Raw genomic sequence first — 16205 nt, 5'->3', positions numbered from 1 at the left:
GCAGAGGGCGGGGCGGGGCCGAGCCGCGCGGGGGGCGTGGCCGAGCCGCGGCGCCGGGCCGAGTGGGGGCGGGGCGAGCGCGGCAGACGGGCCGCGGGTCTGACAGCGCAGCTCGAGCCGCCGGGTGTGGGGCGGGCCAGGCGAGGACCCCCGCCGCTCTCCCGATGGGGCTCTGTTTCCCCTGTCCCGGGCAGTCCGCGCCTCCCTCGCCGGACCTGGTGAGTGAGGCCGCAGCCCCGCGTCCGCCGACCCCCGCGCCGCGCACCTGTTCCCCGGAGGGCGCGCGGAGGCCCCGAGCTGCGGGCGCCGGGCCGGGCGGTTGGCCGCGGCGGCGCGGGCCCCTGGCGGCGAACGCGTGTGGACACGCGCGGAGGGAATTGGGGTCCTGCCTCCGTGTGGGTCTTCCGTCTTTCGTTACGCTAAATTGTCCCGAGGCGGCCCGGGGTCTCTGCCTTGGCTGAGCGGCCGCTCGGGGAGCCGGTGGGACAGGGGTGCGGGCGCCGCGGGGGATGGAGTGAGCGTGGGGGAAATGCCCCTTTCTGCGGACCTGAGGGTGTGCTGTGCCAGGAGATGTGCATTTTCCTGTGTCTGTACCAGCTGTTCAAAGAAGGTGCTCCATAAAGCCTCCTGTGCTCCTGCGCTTTCTTGGATATTGTATTAATCAATGATTCCCTTTAGTATTTACCTCTTGCCTTTAAATCCTTCCCTTTTTTGCAGGTCAAGATTCTCCCTGAGCTAACATCTGTTGCCAATCTTCCTCTTTTTTCTTTTGCTTTTCTCCCCAAAGCCCCAGGGCACAGGTTGTATCTCCTAGTTGGGAGTCGTCCTAGTTCTTCCATGTGGGCCCCTGCAACTGACAGATGGGCGGTGTGGTTCCGCCACTGGGAAGCGAACCCACCTGCCCAAGCGAGAGCCCGACCTTTCACTACTAGGCCATCAGGGCTGGCTGGAGTCATTACGTTTTTTTACAAAAAGAATATTTTATATAGTGCAAAGGGTACAGTTTGTAACTTTGCCATATGTAGCAAACAAAACGACAGGGCGCCGAGTTAAATTTGAATTTTCAGATAAACAAAGAATACATTTTAAAAATAGATTTATCTCATGCAATATTTAGGACATCCTTATACTAGAAAATATTCGTTGTTTATCTGAAATTCAAATTTAACTAGGCATTTTGTGGTACAATAGAGTTAGACTTTTTTGCAGCTTTCTATTTTTAACACTGTCTTTCCATTAATAGTCCTAACAGGCAGTTGATAACAGAAAACCTAAATTCCTCTCTTCTCTCCTGTCTAGCTAAAAATTGGTTGAAGGAAATGAGTTATTCAGGGAAGTATATTAACTCTTCAGCCATTTGATTATGCGTACTAAAAATGACCTGGAAGTTGATAAGGGAAAGTTCCCCTTGTGGTTCTTGCTACTGTTGCTTTTTTTTTTTTCTTTCAAAGATTGGCACCTGAGCTAACATCTGTTGCCAATCTTCTTTTTTTTTTTTCCCCCTTTTTTCCTCTTCTCCCCAAAGCCGTCCAGTACATAGTTGTATATCCTAGTTTAGGTCCCTCTGGTTGTGCTGTGTGGGACACTGCCTCTGTGTGGCCTGATGAGCGGTGCCAGGTCTTCGCCCAGGATCAGAACCAGCAAAAGCCTGGGCTCCGCAAGCGGAGCGCACGAACTTAACTGGGCGACCGGGCCAGCCCCAATAATGTTGCTTTTACGTGCTAATTTTGTTAGTTTGGCTGTTTGTAAAATCCCATCTGTCAGCATTGTTAAGCCCTACCCCCTCCCACAGATAACCACATGCCTTGCTGCTTGAATGGCCCTTTATCTCTGAGGCTTCTCCTGAGCACCCGAATAAAATAGATCCCACACCGTACCACCCACCTACCCTTCCGTTTCTTATCCACCTTACTCTTCTTTATATTTCCCCAAAGCACTTACTACTCTCTGACAGACAGTACTTACTTGATTTGACTGCGTGCCCTCCTGGGAATTTAAGTTCCATTTGGATGGAAACATTTATCTGTATTTTTTTCTCTGCTGTATCCTCAGCACCTAGAAAAGCTCCTGAGGCACGAGAGGTGCTCCCTGAATATTTGCCCAATGAATGCATGAGTGTGTGGATTGTGGTATGGAAAACAAGGGAATTGTTAACACAGCTCCCAAGAGAACGCCGCTTGCTGTCTTAGATATTTAAAGACTTTATAATTAAGTAATACGTGATATAGAAAAATGATATTCAGTGTTTCCCAACGTCTCATAAATTTCCTCCAGCCCTTCCTGTCCTACCCAGTGACATGTACCCACTTCATTCGTGAAGTTTTCCTGAAAACACTAGCCTACTTCAGACTTCTTTTTAATTGGCCATATCAAACCACGTAGTTCCCTCCTTGTATTAGTAAATGTCATTTGTTTTATTAGTGCCCTGACTGGCTTGTAAGCACTTTTTTAAAAAAAAAAAAAAAAGTAGATTTTTTTATAGGCCAACGTGTATAAATATATGTGTAATATATATAATATATAATGTATAAGGCATAATATAGATGACATATATCTATAAATGTTTTAGCATGTACTTATTTGAAGGTATATTGATTGATTGGAAGAGTGAAATTCAGAAAGTTGAGTATTTTATAAATATTGTAAATAGTGGCAGTCTTAGTGGAAAATTTGGGGCCAGTACTAAATATTTTTGTAAACTGTTTATTACCTATAAGTGTAGGTGTATAAATGAGCCACGACAATGTTTGGTTTGACTTTAAAATGTATTTTTTACACATTTTCTTTAGGAAGAGAAAAGAGCAAAGCTTGCAGAGGCTGCAGAGAGAAGACAGAAGGAGGTGAGAGTCAAAAGTAAAATTCTACCTACCAAATAATTCAGTTTGTACTTCATTCTCGCTAGATGTTTATTAAGTAGTATTTTCTAATGAAATGGTATCTGATATCTGATAAATTTATATTTAAAGGTAATAATTTTTAAAAATGATTTCTGTGTTTCTATCAAATGCACTTATACCATTTAATGTGTGAATTAGCATAGAGATATCTTCTGTAATGTGAGATGCCCCTTTAATAGCATTCTTCTCGGGATAAAATGACCATGCCTTACAAAATACTGACAGATGTGAAGTAAGTTTAGGGGAAAAATTTGTATGGTTGCAAAAGACCCAATGAAGAAATGATAATATGTTTTATGTTACGCTGTTGTAGAAATTGTCTAAATTCTTTCTTACCAAATATAGACCAACCTCTCACTCCAAAGAAAAAACAAACAAGAAAACACCTTTTGGACACTGGATACTGATTTTCATTGTTCTTCTATACCCCTTAACAAATCTCTTAAAGGCTGCATCTCGGGGCATTTTGGATGTTCAATCTGTGGAACAAAAGAGAAAGAAAAAGGAAAAAATAGAAAAACAAATTGCTACGTCTGGGCCCCCACCAGAAGGTGGACTTAGAGTAAGTATTAAAATTTACTTAAGGTTTATTTTACCTGGAATTTTTAAAAACTTTTAAAAACAATCCATTCAATAATTTCTTCTTGAAATGGATTCCCAGAAGATTTTGAATTAATTTAAAAGCATTAATAATGTAGATTGGAAGAAGTGTCAATTTATTTGGACATCCCAACATTCATTGAAATAGACTTACTTTCTTTTTCCCAAAATGAAATAGATTTTTCGTGATTATCTTAACACTATATCTTTATACTTATGAAATTAATACTAATCTTAAGTGTGTAGAAAACTCAAACAATATGGAAGAGTATATAGAAGAAGGTAAAAATTACCCAAATTTAGTGTCATTTTGACAGACATTATTTCTAATCTCCATTTATACCTCTATCTTATTAAATTTGATTATACTGTAAATTCTTTTTTTATAACCTACATTTTTTCACTCAGTTATTGGAGACTTTTGAGCTCTCCATTGTCACTCATGATCATAGTCATGTAAATGTTAATTTGGACAATTGGGTGAGCGGGTTGAGTGTGACATATGCATCTCTTAATGTAGCAGTTGCAGCTCTTGACACTGGAACTATAATGATGGACAGATTAAACAAGGTCCCTGAACTTGGGGATTTTGCAGTCTAGCAGGACTGTAAAGGTTTTATTTTACATGTTAAAGCTCAGGAGAATAATGGTTCAGATATTACGATTTTACTCTTTGTCCACTTTTAAAGGAAATACATTTATCAAATAAGTATATTTGTGAAAAGGACAATGTCCTGAATTTCAGTCATTTATAGTTAACTTGTCAATGATTTATGAGCACTTCTTGAGCTGATTCAATGTCTTCTCAACTTAGTTTGGTGTTTGCTCTCAAAACTATTGATATAAATACATATATGTATGTATCCCCCTAACTTGTGGGGCAGGCAGTGTAGGAGCGTCCTGAGCAGAGGTGATTCTGGCTCAGGAATATCACAGAGAGAAAGATTTATCTGTGTGTATTTTACAACTGTATGTGACTTCATCTAATTTCATTTAATAAATGAAATTTTTAAAAAAATTTTTTATCGTTAACTTTTAACAACGTATGAAATAATTGGTTTCAGTATTAAGGTAAATAGCCGTGACCATTTTGCTTATGTCTTTTATATACCCCCGCAGTAGTCTAGTGTGAAGTCAAACAGTTGGGAGATACAAGGTCAAATATCGATCAGAAGTATAGATGCTTACTTTCAATATTCTGTTGAGATAAAGATCTGTGTCACCAGGTTTCCTTCATAGAGGATTCTCAAAAGCAAACAATTTGTGAAAATTAAATTAGAGGACTGGAAATGATGCTGAGATCCACTGTTTCATAATAGAAGAAATGGAGGTAGGGAGTGACTTAATCAGAGTGACATATAACGTTATAAGAAAAGAGGGGCCGGCCCGGTGGCGAGGTGGTTAAATGCACACATTCTGCTTCTCGGCGGCCCAGGATTTGCTGTTTCGGATCCCGGGTGCAGACATGGCACAGCTTGGCAAGCCATGCTGTGGTAGGCATCCCAGGTATAAAGTAGAGGAAGATGGGCACGGATGTTAGCTCAGGGCCAGTCTTCCTCAGCAAAAAGAGGAGGATTGGCAGCAGATGTTAGCTTAGGGCTAATCTTCTGCAAAAAAAAAAAAAACATATTGTGTATATAGGCAGAATTACAAAGGTACTTATTTTACATGTTCTAATGTAACAAATTTAACATTGGCTTTTAAAGTCTTAAGAAAGGGGCTTTCTTAATTAAACCTGAAGAAGCTTCCATGCCCTGGAGCCTGCAGATTAGAAATAAATTAGGCCTTCTTTTGCTTCTGGTTCCCTCAGAAGCGCTCATCATGAAAAATATTCCAGTGTTAAATTTAGTACCTTTTTTTGTGTCTACTGTTCTTATAAGAAACCTCTCTGGCTTAATAAAAATGACCCTCAGAGCCATCAAGCTGGACGGTGACGGGAGGATTCTTCCAAGAAGAGTGGCTCATTCTCATAAACCACTACTGTTGCCCACAGTGTCGTTTTCCCTTGGAATAGTCCTAATCATTTATACCACCAACACACTGGCTTTACAGGACATGCCCCTTTCACCCTGACCACCTGCATAGCTCATCGAGAGCATATAGTGAAGTTAAAAATGAATTTTTGGAAGCTCAGGAATTACAGAAGGGAAAATACAAGGCAGAGGGTAACTTGAATCCTCAAATTCCTTGGCCTGGGGTCCTTTAAGGGCTGCTGTCGGGCCTGTTATACAGGCTGGCCCGGAGTGTCCTATAGTATAGCTAGATTCTTCCTAACCAGGCTCTATAGTCTGAGGAAGACGTGTCCTTTCCCTGTCTTTATGCCCTCCACATATTCGTCTCCTGACCAGCTCTGCCTCTTCCCAGGATGATTGGCATTGGCGATGCTCACTGTCTTCCAGAAAGGCAGCCTTATTTTAAAAAGTCAGTGTGTTGATGGCACCAAGACTCAAACTCACTTCAGGACAGGACACAGCAGGGGCGGAGCAGTGGCAGACCCCTAGTGCAGGGGCTCTCCACCCTGGCTGCACGGTGGAGTCCTGAGGAGCCTGCACAAAATGCTGAACCTTGGGTCCCCTCCATAGCAGTCAGTATCTCTGTGTGGGGCTCAGCCATCGGGACTGTTTTAAGCTCCCCCAGGTAATCGAATGTCAAACCAGACTGAGAATCACTGCTCTAGTGTTTTTACACTAGTCCTAAGAGATACTATGGAAAATAGAGTCCCATAGTAAAAAATGTTTTGAAATCCTGATTACTGTATTGAATACTGCATTGTATACTTTCTTGAAGATTAAAAAAGGCACACTTTTCAAGTCTCTAAGAAGTCCTAAAATAAAGAAAAGCAAATTTATTTGGATTAACCCTTAATTTTTCAAAACATATTTAAATTCAGATCTAAAAATATATATATAACACCCAGTAATATTCCTTAGATGTACTTGGGAAGCACTGCTCCAGACTGGCAAACATCTCCAGGACTATCCCAGTGGCGCCTGCAGAACTCAGTAGTGCAGATTTAATAGACTTGATTCAGCAGAACAACAGATGGAATCGTTTCTCAAGTCAAGCAAGGAAAAGACTTTGCCACACGATTATTTAATATTTTCTACCATTTCTTAGTTCCCTGCCTCAAACAAGGTCCTTGTTTTTATTTTGTAGTTTCATTGTTGGTTTTGTTTTATGATGTTTTGTTTTGTTTTTCCTTTACTGATACTTGGATATTTGGGATCTAGCTACCCATTAGTCTGCCCAGATATTTAGTATCTCTTCTTTATATTTTTGAGCCATTATATACCTTATTTCAGACTTTTGACTGTAATGTAAAATGTTACTAATCGCTGCCACTTAGAAAAATCCTTCTATATTTGTGTAGCCCATATTAGCCAGCCCTGGTGGTCTAGTGGTTAAGATTCGGTGCTCTCCCTGCTGCAGCCCTGGTTTGTTTCCCAGTCAGGGATCCACACCAGGCGTCTGTCAGTTGTCACACTGCGGCAGCTGCGTGTTGCTGTGATGCTGAAGGCTCTGCTACCAGGATTTCACATACCAGCGGGGTCCCCCATGGTGGACAGGTTTCAGCGGAGCTCCCAGACTGACAGACTAGGAAGAAGGACCCGGCCACCCAGTTCCGCAAATATTGTTGTCTGCTGTAGCGCTGGAAGGGGAGAGGATGGTGCAAAGACCGCGCAGGGCTCCCCTCTGCCGTGCACAGGAAGCTAGGAATCGGAATTTACTTGACAGAACTAACCACGAAAAGAGCCCATATTCCTCTTTATCTGTTCACTAGAATATTGTTATATAACTTCAAATAAAATTAACTTTGCTCTGTATATTTTTATCTTTTCTAGTGGACAGTGTCATAAAGCATAACATGAGCGACGAGTCTACTGCCAGTAACTAATGTCTGCGATCATATGGATGTCCTCAATTTAATTTCTTCTCTTTGAATAAATGAAGATTCAGACTATAATTTTAGTTCCTTACACGCAGTGCTTTTTCAGTACTGAGATAATGAAAATGCTTTTGATTTTCAAACTTAGAAAATGGCCAGACCTTTCATTATGTACTTATTTTCCTACAATTGCTCTTCTGCAGGTAAGGGGTGATTTGCCACTTTTTAGTAGTTAAAACATGGACCTAAATAGTGGCTATAAATATATATATATTGCATGTAAAAATTCTACATACATCTCAAATATGAAAGTTCGCCATTGTATTTTCCCTCCTTTATGAAGTGATCTAGCTATTTATAGTTTGCTGCTGAGCCTTCTCTCTCTTTTTATTTCATTATATAGCAAGATTTTTGCTTAAACTTGTGGACTTAGTGCCTTTAAACCGATCATCAGGGAAAATCTTGAAAAATCATTTGAAGGGCTTATGTGAAGGAACACTGTAAATTTTTATAACTTACCAAGTAGTGAATATTTGTAGGAAATGTTGAATTTCTCCTAATTTATTTTCTATTGCTGTAGCTTATAAAATTAACATAACTGTGTTTTACATTACAATAAAGTAGGTTTTTTTTTTTTTTGCTTGCTGAATTTAAAATTACATATAATGGTACCATCAGAGGGCAGTGATGTACTGTTGTCCAATATCACATTCAGCTCTATCAAGATCTTTGTAGTACTTGAGTTAAACTAAGAAACTGGATGGGTTATACCGAGTGGTAATGTATTTGTCTGGATTTCACAGGTGTTTTTATTCTTCTGTATTTTGTTAAAGAATGATCATAAGATTTATACAGATGTGAAATTGCCCAGGCAAATAGAAATGTATGAAAGAGACACATGTAGGTACTGTATTTAAAAAGGTCTACTTTAAACATAAAAATAGGGGCTGGTCTATTTAGGTTCGCACCTTCCGCTTCTCAGCGGCCTGGCATTCGCCAGTTTGGATCCCGGGTGCGGACATGGCACCTCTTAGCAAAAAGCCATGCTGTGGTAGGCATCCCATATATACAATAGAGGAAGATGGGTATGGATGTTAGCTCAGGGCCAGTCTTCCTCAGCAAAAAGAGGAGGGTTGGCAGCGGATGTTAGCTCAGGGCTAATCTTCCTCAAAAAAAAAAAATTTAAAAATAAACAAACATAAAAATATTACAAGGTAATTCTCTATGATGAGTAGTCATAAACTTTTTAGATTTTTGTTCCTTAGTAATGTGTTTTATAGCATTTTTGGGTTTTGAGTTTTCTTCTACTATATAGTAAGCTAAAATAGAAGAACTGCTGTATGTTTTAATTTGGTTGCTAACTTTTGGATGACAGGGCCACAGTCTGAGCCCTAAATTAGAATTTTCAGATACTGAGTGCCAACAAGGATTGTAAATTAAATAGCTAATTTGGTTTACAAAAAGGAAACTGAGCCACTATCTTGCTCATCTGTCCTGAAAGACTTGTGTTATATTGCAGGATATTGTATATGTTAATTTTAAAAAGTTTGCACTATAATATAGGTCTCTTGACTTCTCATTGGAAAAATTACTTTTTTCTATTATGGCATGAAATAGTCTGAATATCTAGGCAAAACATATAGTTAGGTTCAATTTTCTTCATCTTTTAGAAGATTAGTGGTATTTTTTGTTCATAAAGGATAGTGAAATCATTGAATTGTTTTTTAAAAATAAAATTTTTGACTTTATGAACATGAATTAACTTTGTAAGGCAGAAAGGAAAAAGGATCATTAATGGCTGAATGGATTTGGAACCAGAACAATCCATTTCTGAACTTTGCAAGTCCTTTTGTTTTCATATAGAAAGAACAATCTTATCTGTACCACATCAAAGAATTACATCTTCAGTTGGTGTAAATGAAAGGTTTGCATCCAGGAGAGAATGCCCTATTTCTAATAGCAGTTTATATCCAAATACGATGCTTATTTACTGTTGAACCATGAATGCTATGCTGGTGTGTTGCTTTCTGGGAACAGTGGGATAGGCTGCTCCAGCCATCCATGACCTGCCTCCATGAGTGTGATCAGCTTTCCCCCAAACCACATGGGTTGCATGGACTAAGAGGTGATACTCAAATGTTAGGAATAGTGTTAGGAAGGGAAAAGGAACAGGGGAGACTAGATGCTTGAAAGGAAACCAGAAAGCGACTACTGAAAAACAAAATTGTACACACGCATCCAGGCATCTCCCTCATAAAGTATGAATCAGTTCCTCATGAAAACCTTAACTTGGAGCCAGTTTTCCATAATTTATCATTTAAATAGGAAAACATTATAATGCTTAATATGTCACCCAGACCCCCAGCCAAATTACTAAAATATAACTGAAACAGTAAAATGTGTATATGTAATACCATGTTACGATGTAAAATGCTTAAATCACTGCTTTTCAAATCTAATCATCAAACTATTAATATGGCTGGTAACAAGAAGTTGTGTATTATTACACAGCCTGTTTGTTGACATGCTGCATGTTTTTTAAAACATCTATATGTGATACTATTGTTCCACCGATTGTATTTGGAAGGTAATTGTTTTCCCACACTTGATTTTGTTATAAATTCTGTACTGCCTTATGGGGATACAAATATACCTTTTTTTCCTGTATACAAATTAGCTTTTGCCATCTCTCTTTAACAAAATTTTATCTTCACTACATCTTCAATAATTAGAGCTTGGGTTAGTGGTTAGGGAGACCTCCACCACACTTTCTTCTCTTTGGAATTAATGAGAACAACAGAGCTAAAGGCTGTTTGGTGTATTCATACCACCCCTGAATTTATAGTAGCCATGTTTCTTTTCCTGTATTCTAAAGGAGAAAGGATATTATTAGTCCCCTGTTTCCTTAGAGAAATAATACTGTAATAAAGGTTCTAGCTATCCCAGGAGAATTGACATAAGCTTTGAATTTTCCTTTTCTCCACCAGCAGTTCAACTTGTTTATTTTCACTGATAAGAATTATGCTACGCCCTTAGAAGAGAAAGAAGCTCTTATGGGTTTTAGATTTGAATAATAACGTCTGCATAAATAGATCAGTAACAGGTAGTAGATATGCATGCCTATCTGTGTTGACATTTAAGGTGTATTCCTTTAACATGACCAAGTAAGCATCTCAAATTCCCAGGACTACAATATGTGCTTTAAGTTGATTCAGATGTGGTACTGTGGCTATTTTCTGTGATTTTCTAAAAAGCCGCTGACAAGGCATTTATATATAACAGACTTTAAAGAAATTTTGGTTTAATACAGAGAAGCTCATGTCCCAACAACTCAAACACTTTAAATTTTTCATATGACTTGGCTTTTTATTATCCTTTTCTCCCTCTTCCAGGTATGCTTCATCTTACAAATGTTGCCTGTAAATATGATCATTATTGTCTAAGAACTGAATATTCATAAATTACTATGATACTTTAACTATATCCTGAATTGCATTGTCTATTTTTATAGCAACATACTTGACTTGTGTTGAGTTTTGAGTTAAAATCCTCTAGTCATAAAAACAAGTTTGAGCCATCTTTTGCAAGTATTCACACTTATCTCAAATGGAACTATAGTCATGGGCCATGTAGTGACACTTTGGTCAATGATGGACCTCATATACGCAACAGTGGTCCCATAAGATTAGTACCATATGGTCTAGGTATGTAGTAGGCTATACCATCTAGGTTTGTGTAAGAACACACTATTATGTTCAAACAACCACAAAATCGCCTGCCACATTTCTCAGAATGCATGCCTATCATTAAATGACACATCACTAATTAGTTTTGCGTACAACCTGGCTCTCTCTCGGCTATTTCTCTCAAATCTATCTCGTCACCTAAGTCAGAAGTAAAGGAGTTATGGTAAACTCCTTACTCTACCTAACTCCTAACGTGCCCTTTTCTCATTCTACATTTCTTAGATAGTCAGGTTATAAGTAACAGACATACTTAAAATAGGTTAAAAAGATACCAAATATCTCGTATGTAGAAAATTCTTAAGCATCTACACAAAACTTTGTAGAACTAATGGCTTGAGCAAGGTTGCAGGATACCAAGTCAGCATGTGAAGAAGTCAATTCTACTTCTATACGCAAGTAATGAACAATCTGAAAATCAAGAAAATTTCAATCATAGTATCATTACTTAGAATAAAATACTTCAGAAAAAACAAAAGAAGTAAAAGATTTCAACTGAAAACTACAAAATATTGCTGAGAAATAGGAAAAAAAAGATCTCAATGGGGAGACATGCATGTCCATGGATTGGAAGACTCAATATTGTCAAGATCGCATTCTTAAATTTATCAATAAATTCAATGCAAAATCCCAGCAAACTTTTTCAGAGAAATTGACAAAATGATTCTATAGTTTATATGGAAATACAAGATTTATAATAGCCGAAACAATTTTGAAAAAAGAACGCAGTAATTTTCACTAAGGTGTCAGTGGGTAAGAGTCATCTACATTTGATCCTTTCCTTCTGAATATAGTCTCTTTTTCCATATCTCTGTTCAGTGCCATTCAGCTAGCAGCTAGACCCCAATGTCAGTTGTGACCATGTTCTTAGTGATGCTTAAAAGACCATCATAAATGTGCTATAGGCAGAAAGAATAATGCCATCCTCCCCCAAAGATGCTCACATCCTAATCCCTGGGACCTGGGAATATGTTACCTTACATGGAAAAAGGTATTCTGCAGATGTGATTCAGTTAGGGACCTTAAAATGGGGAGATTACATTGGACTATCTAGGTGGACCCAATCTGATCATATGGATCCTTCAAAGCAGAGAGCCTTTCCAACCTGTGGTCAGACAGATGTACAGAAAGAAGCAGCATCATTGAAATACTCTATTGCTGGCTTTCAAGATAGAGGAAGGGGGACATGAGCCAAGGAAATCAGGCAGCCCCTCGAAGGTGGAAAAGGAAAACAGATTCTGTCCTTGACTCCTCGGAAAGGAACACCGCTCTCCTGACAACTTGATTTTAGCCCAGTGAGACCACCTCAAACTTCTGACCTACAGAACTATAACATAATAAATTTGTGTTGCTTAAGCCACTGAGTGGTAATTTGTTACATCATCAATAGAAAACTAATAAAATAGATGGAGGGATTAATATTATTTTTGTTAACCACTTATTTTTTAACTAAATGAAATTTATTATTTTTTAAACAGGAGGTGTGAGAGAATGAGATGCTCTTTCTCTTATTTTTTTCAAGATTGGCACTTAAGCTAACATCCGATGCCAATCTTTTTTTTTTTGAGGAAGATTAGCCCTGAGCTAATATCTGCTGCCAATCCTCCTCTTTTCTCTGAGGAAGACTGGCCCTGAGCTAACATCCATGCCCATCCTCCTCTACTCCACATGTGGGACGCCTACCACAGCATGGCTTGATGAATGGTACCGTGTCTGTGCCCAGGATCCCAACTGGCGAAACCCTTGGCCGCCGAAGCAGAGTCCGCAAATTTAACCACTCGGCCATGGCTGGCTCAACTTTAATTATTAAAGACATAAATATGTTAACGGGAAAAATTTAAGCACAGGAGAAAGTTTTAGTGGAAATATTGCCGATTACTATACAGAGAAATTCAGTGTTAATACTGGTTTAGAACATAAAAGTCAAATCACGCAATATCTGTATTTTAAAAGATATTACAATTATTCACTGTTCCAAGCTGATTTTATTTCCTACAAAACTTTCATTTTTTTTCCAGAATGATTATCACCACTTCCAGCACCACCAAATTATACCATGCCTGTTGTTTTAAACCTCCCAGTTAACAGGTCGTGTATGCTTCGACTAAATCAGTGACGTGACAAACTGGGATACGTCCTCCCTGACTTTCTGGAGCAAAACAGGTGGATTTTGCTGCCATTGAAAAACAAGGCAATGACAAATTAACTCTGCCTGTAATTTTATACTCCAGGTAGCACCTAAGGGACTACCTACGATAAAATCTAGACTCCCCGCTAAGGAGAACACACACCACCAGCACTCAGCCGCCCAAAGGGAAGAAGTAAGTACTCGGAAACCATCGTTTGCCTCTTCCCCTAACTCTCAGGGGAAGTTACCCTTTGAAGGTTATCTTTGTCTCAGAATGAAGCACTGATCTAGAGACATGAGATTTTTTAAATTTATCTTTTTAATTCTTGTATCAGGGAGGACAATATTTTGCTGTTTATGGGTACAAAACAGCTCTGTCCTAGGTACACAAGGGTATACATAAGTCTGTAACATCATTAGCTACAGTGACTTTACCTCACTAGACAGCATAGCAAAGTAGGATTAACTAAAGATATATTTTAACAAGGAAATGCTTTAAAATAACATGAAATCAATGCACACGTGACTGTACAATTTACTCGGTCAAAATATAAACGTATGTCAGCTTACGTGTATGAATTACACTGTCTCAACACAGCCACGTGCTCAGGAATGTGTGAAACGCTTCATCAGCAACTCTCCCAGGGGTTTACTGAAAACTTCCAAAAGTACCCCAGATATTTGGTCATAGGTAAGGGATAAACTTTAAGGCACTCTTCCAGGTGAATGTAAACTTTTCTGAAGTGGCCTTTCGAGTAAAGTATTACTGTTGTGAATACTCTGTACTTATAGTGCTGTTGGATATTTTTAGTAGCACATTATCCCACTAATTGTCACTTTTTAAAAATTAGCTTAAAAATCCTGCAATTATAAAAATGCCTCGGGGTGCTTTTCCTCTGTAGACATACAGCACGCACCTTCTGTTGACTTAACTGTAAATCCTAAATATTTTCTTCTAATAACAATTTTTATCTAGCTAGAGCTGTATTTCTAATATTGTGTTCTCAAATACTGTGTTCACATACTGAGAAATAATAATTTGCCTACAATTTGTCTAATTTAAATCTGAGTTTAGAATTTCTCTTAATAGGTCATTTTCTATAGAAGCATTACAATAAATAGTGCTACTCTTTGGACGTTTTTCAATATGATGGCATTTGTCTGTCTGTTAAGACTTTTTCCAAAGTAATTTTCAGAGCATGTGAACTAAACTGACTACTCTGGAGAAGTGGATACAGGCCATTATGAGAGTCCCCTTGTAGTGACCAACTAGTTTCATTTAATCTCCTTCTTAGCCTTATAATTGGCAGAGACCACCAGGTAATTATCTGGATTCACGTCCTTAAGGGTCGGCGATTTGCTCTGGATGGGGGATGTTTTGCCATCCACACGGGAGATCTGCAGCATCCGGCAGGGGTCGTGTTTCAACAAGTACCCCACAAAAGTTTCCCATCCTCCTCCCACACGGACCATGACATGTTTGTTGTGCAGCATCTGAAACGAAAGCAGAGCAAAAGTGTTATATTCCAGGAATTCTTACAGTATCTAAAATCAGCTTGCAGTTCTGGTGTTGTTACCATTTGTTGTTTGCCTCATTTTTCATACTCCATTATTTTTCTGCTTGGTGCACCGTGTCTGAGTTAGCATATTGTTTATGAAAGGTTTGCTTTTTCCATACCAGTAGATCACAGGTACACATCCCCAGGCCCCAGCTTTGCCCTGCTATGGGAAGCAGGGGCTCCATCCAATCCCTGGCTTGGTTCACTGTGTCTGGAGGCTTCTCTCTGAGCCCCAGTGTTCCATTGCAGCCCCATCTCTGCCCCCATTTCCTGCTTCCTGTCTCAGACCTGTGCTCCGTTCTTCCCACAAGGTTATTCCTCTCTGAACCAGGACTTAAAAGACCATGGAAATGTCTGCTATTAAATATAATGTTAATAATCACACAAATATTCAATACAAAACAGAACTGAAAATGTACACAGAAAAGTCTTCCCTAGTCACTATCTGAGCCCTTCAAGGCGAGATGTTCCTGAATGGCCAAACGTGTATGTTTTCCTTTATGCTTATTTTTCCTAATTACTTTAGGATGCATCTTTTCAAAAAAAACATACTGGCCCATGAGCCATCTAGAACTCTAGGTTGACAAGGCTACAGATTGAAAAAGTGAAGACTCTGGTTCTTTCTATCTAGTAAAAATATGTCAGAGTTGTGGAGAATTGGGATGGAGAGCCAAAGAATTTGATCTTGGCTTCTTTCAAATATCAGAAAATGTGAGATAAGGGGGAATACTGCACCATCTCCAGAGACCCCGTGGACCCCCTCCGCTGCCCGCAACAGTGTGAATACACACCGACAGTGTCATCTTGGGAAGGGGATGTGGTTGTGACAGGGGACTGGGAAGTCATTTTCATTGTAAAGCCTATGAAATGCCTTTGAATTCCTCTCACTCTGTGTCAGCTTGAGACTGGGCCTCTTTTGACTCCCATCAAGTGGGGATGACTTGTGCTCTTACTGCTTTCATTTAGCTGTTGAGACTCTGACTAAAGTTTTGGACTCTTTCTGTATGCCCACATCCACAAAATCTTGCATGTGTCCCTTTCACAGACTCCCAGAAATTCATCCATGAACACAAGCTAAGAAATCCTGATTCTTGGGGTTGACACAAAGCAGTTTTCAAAATCAAAGATTGTGAAAAGTAATAAAAATGTGCTCAATACCAATAATTACAACTATTAGACTCTTGAGAATTAAATTAAATGTAATCCTACTGGTTATTCTCATTTAGAGCATTAGAATTTTAGGATAGAAAGGATCTTGGGAAAAACCGTCTAGCTAGAAGTCTTTAAATTTCTTTTAGCATCAGAATCTACTCATTAAACCGGAATCCCTGAAGTAGAAGGCAGCTAAAAGGAGTCGGCATTTAGCTTATAACTATTTTGTTTCCCCCGGTC

The 16205-nt window shown here is 39.1% G+C and overlaps 2 protein-coding genes across 8 annotated transcripts in view; one reads left to right on the top strand and one right to left on the bottom strand.

Moving 5' to 3' along the window:
* The first annotated feature begins 41 nt into the window (after positions 1-41).
* SVIP (small VCP interacting protein) lies at positions 42-10866 on the top strand. 2 transcript variants are annotated; one of them, XM_070491362.1, is made up of 4 exons: positions 42-218; positions 2790-2840; positions 3346-3459; positions 7340-10866. In XM_070491362.1, exons 1-4 carry the CDS (start codon positions 165-167, stop codon positions 7352-7354), a joined length of 234 nt encoding a protein of 77 aa, XP_070347463.1. In that variant the 5' UTR covers positions 42-164; the 3' UTR covers positions 7355-10866. The 2 variants fall into 2 exon arrangements, with proteins under 2 accessions (XP_070347463.1, XP_044608487.1); XM_044752552.2 differs by having other exon boundaries at positions 51-218; positions 6428-7461.
* A 2222-nt stretch (positions 10867-13088) lies between these two features.
* GAS2 (growth arrest specific 2) overlaps positions 13089-16205 on the bottom strand; it is a 126382-nt gene continuing 123265 nt past the window's right edge. For all 6 annotated transcript variants that reach the window (XM_070491359.1, XM_014841457.3, XM_044752551.2 and 3 more), the window contains one exon: positions 13089-14748. In XM_070491359.1, coding sequence (XP_070347460.1) covers positions 14530-14748 — 219 coding nt within the window. In that variant the 3' untranslated portion in view covers positions 13089-14529. The remainder of the gene's footprint in view (positions 14749-16205) is intronic.

The sequence above is a fragment of the Equus asinus genome, chromosome 20, assembly GCF_041296235.1.
Source record: "Equus asinus isolate D_3611 breed Donkey chromosome 20, EquAss-T2T_v2, whole genome shotgun sequence".
Taxonomy (NCBI): Eukaryota; Metazoa; Chordata; class Mammalia; order Perissodactyla; family Equidae; genus Equus; species Equus asinus.
Note: the sequence above shows the minus strand (reverse complement) of the source record. Positions and strands in the feature narration are given on the sequence as shown.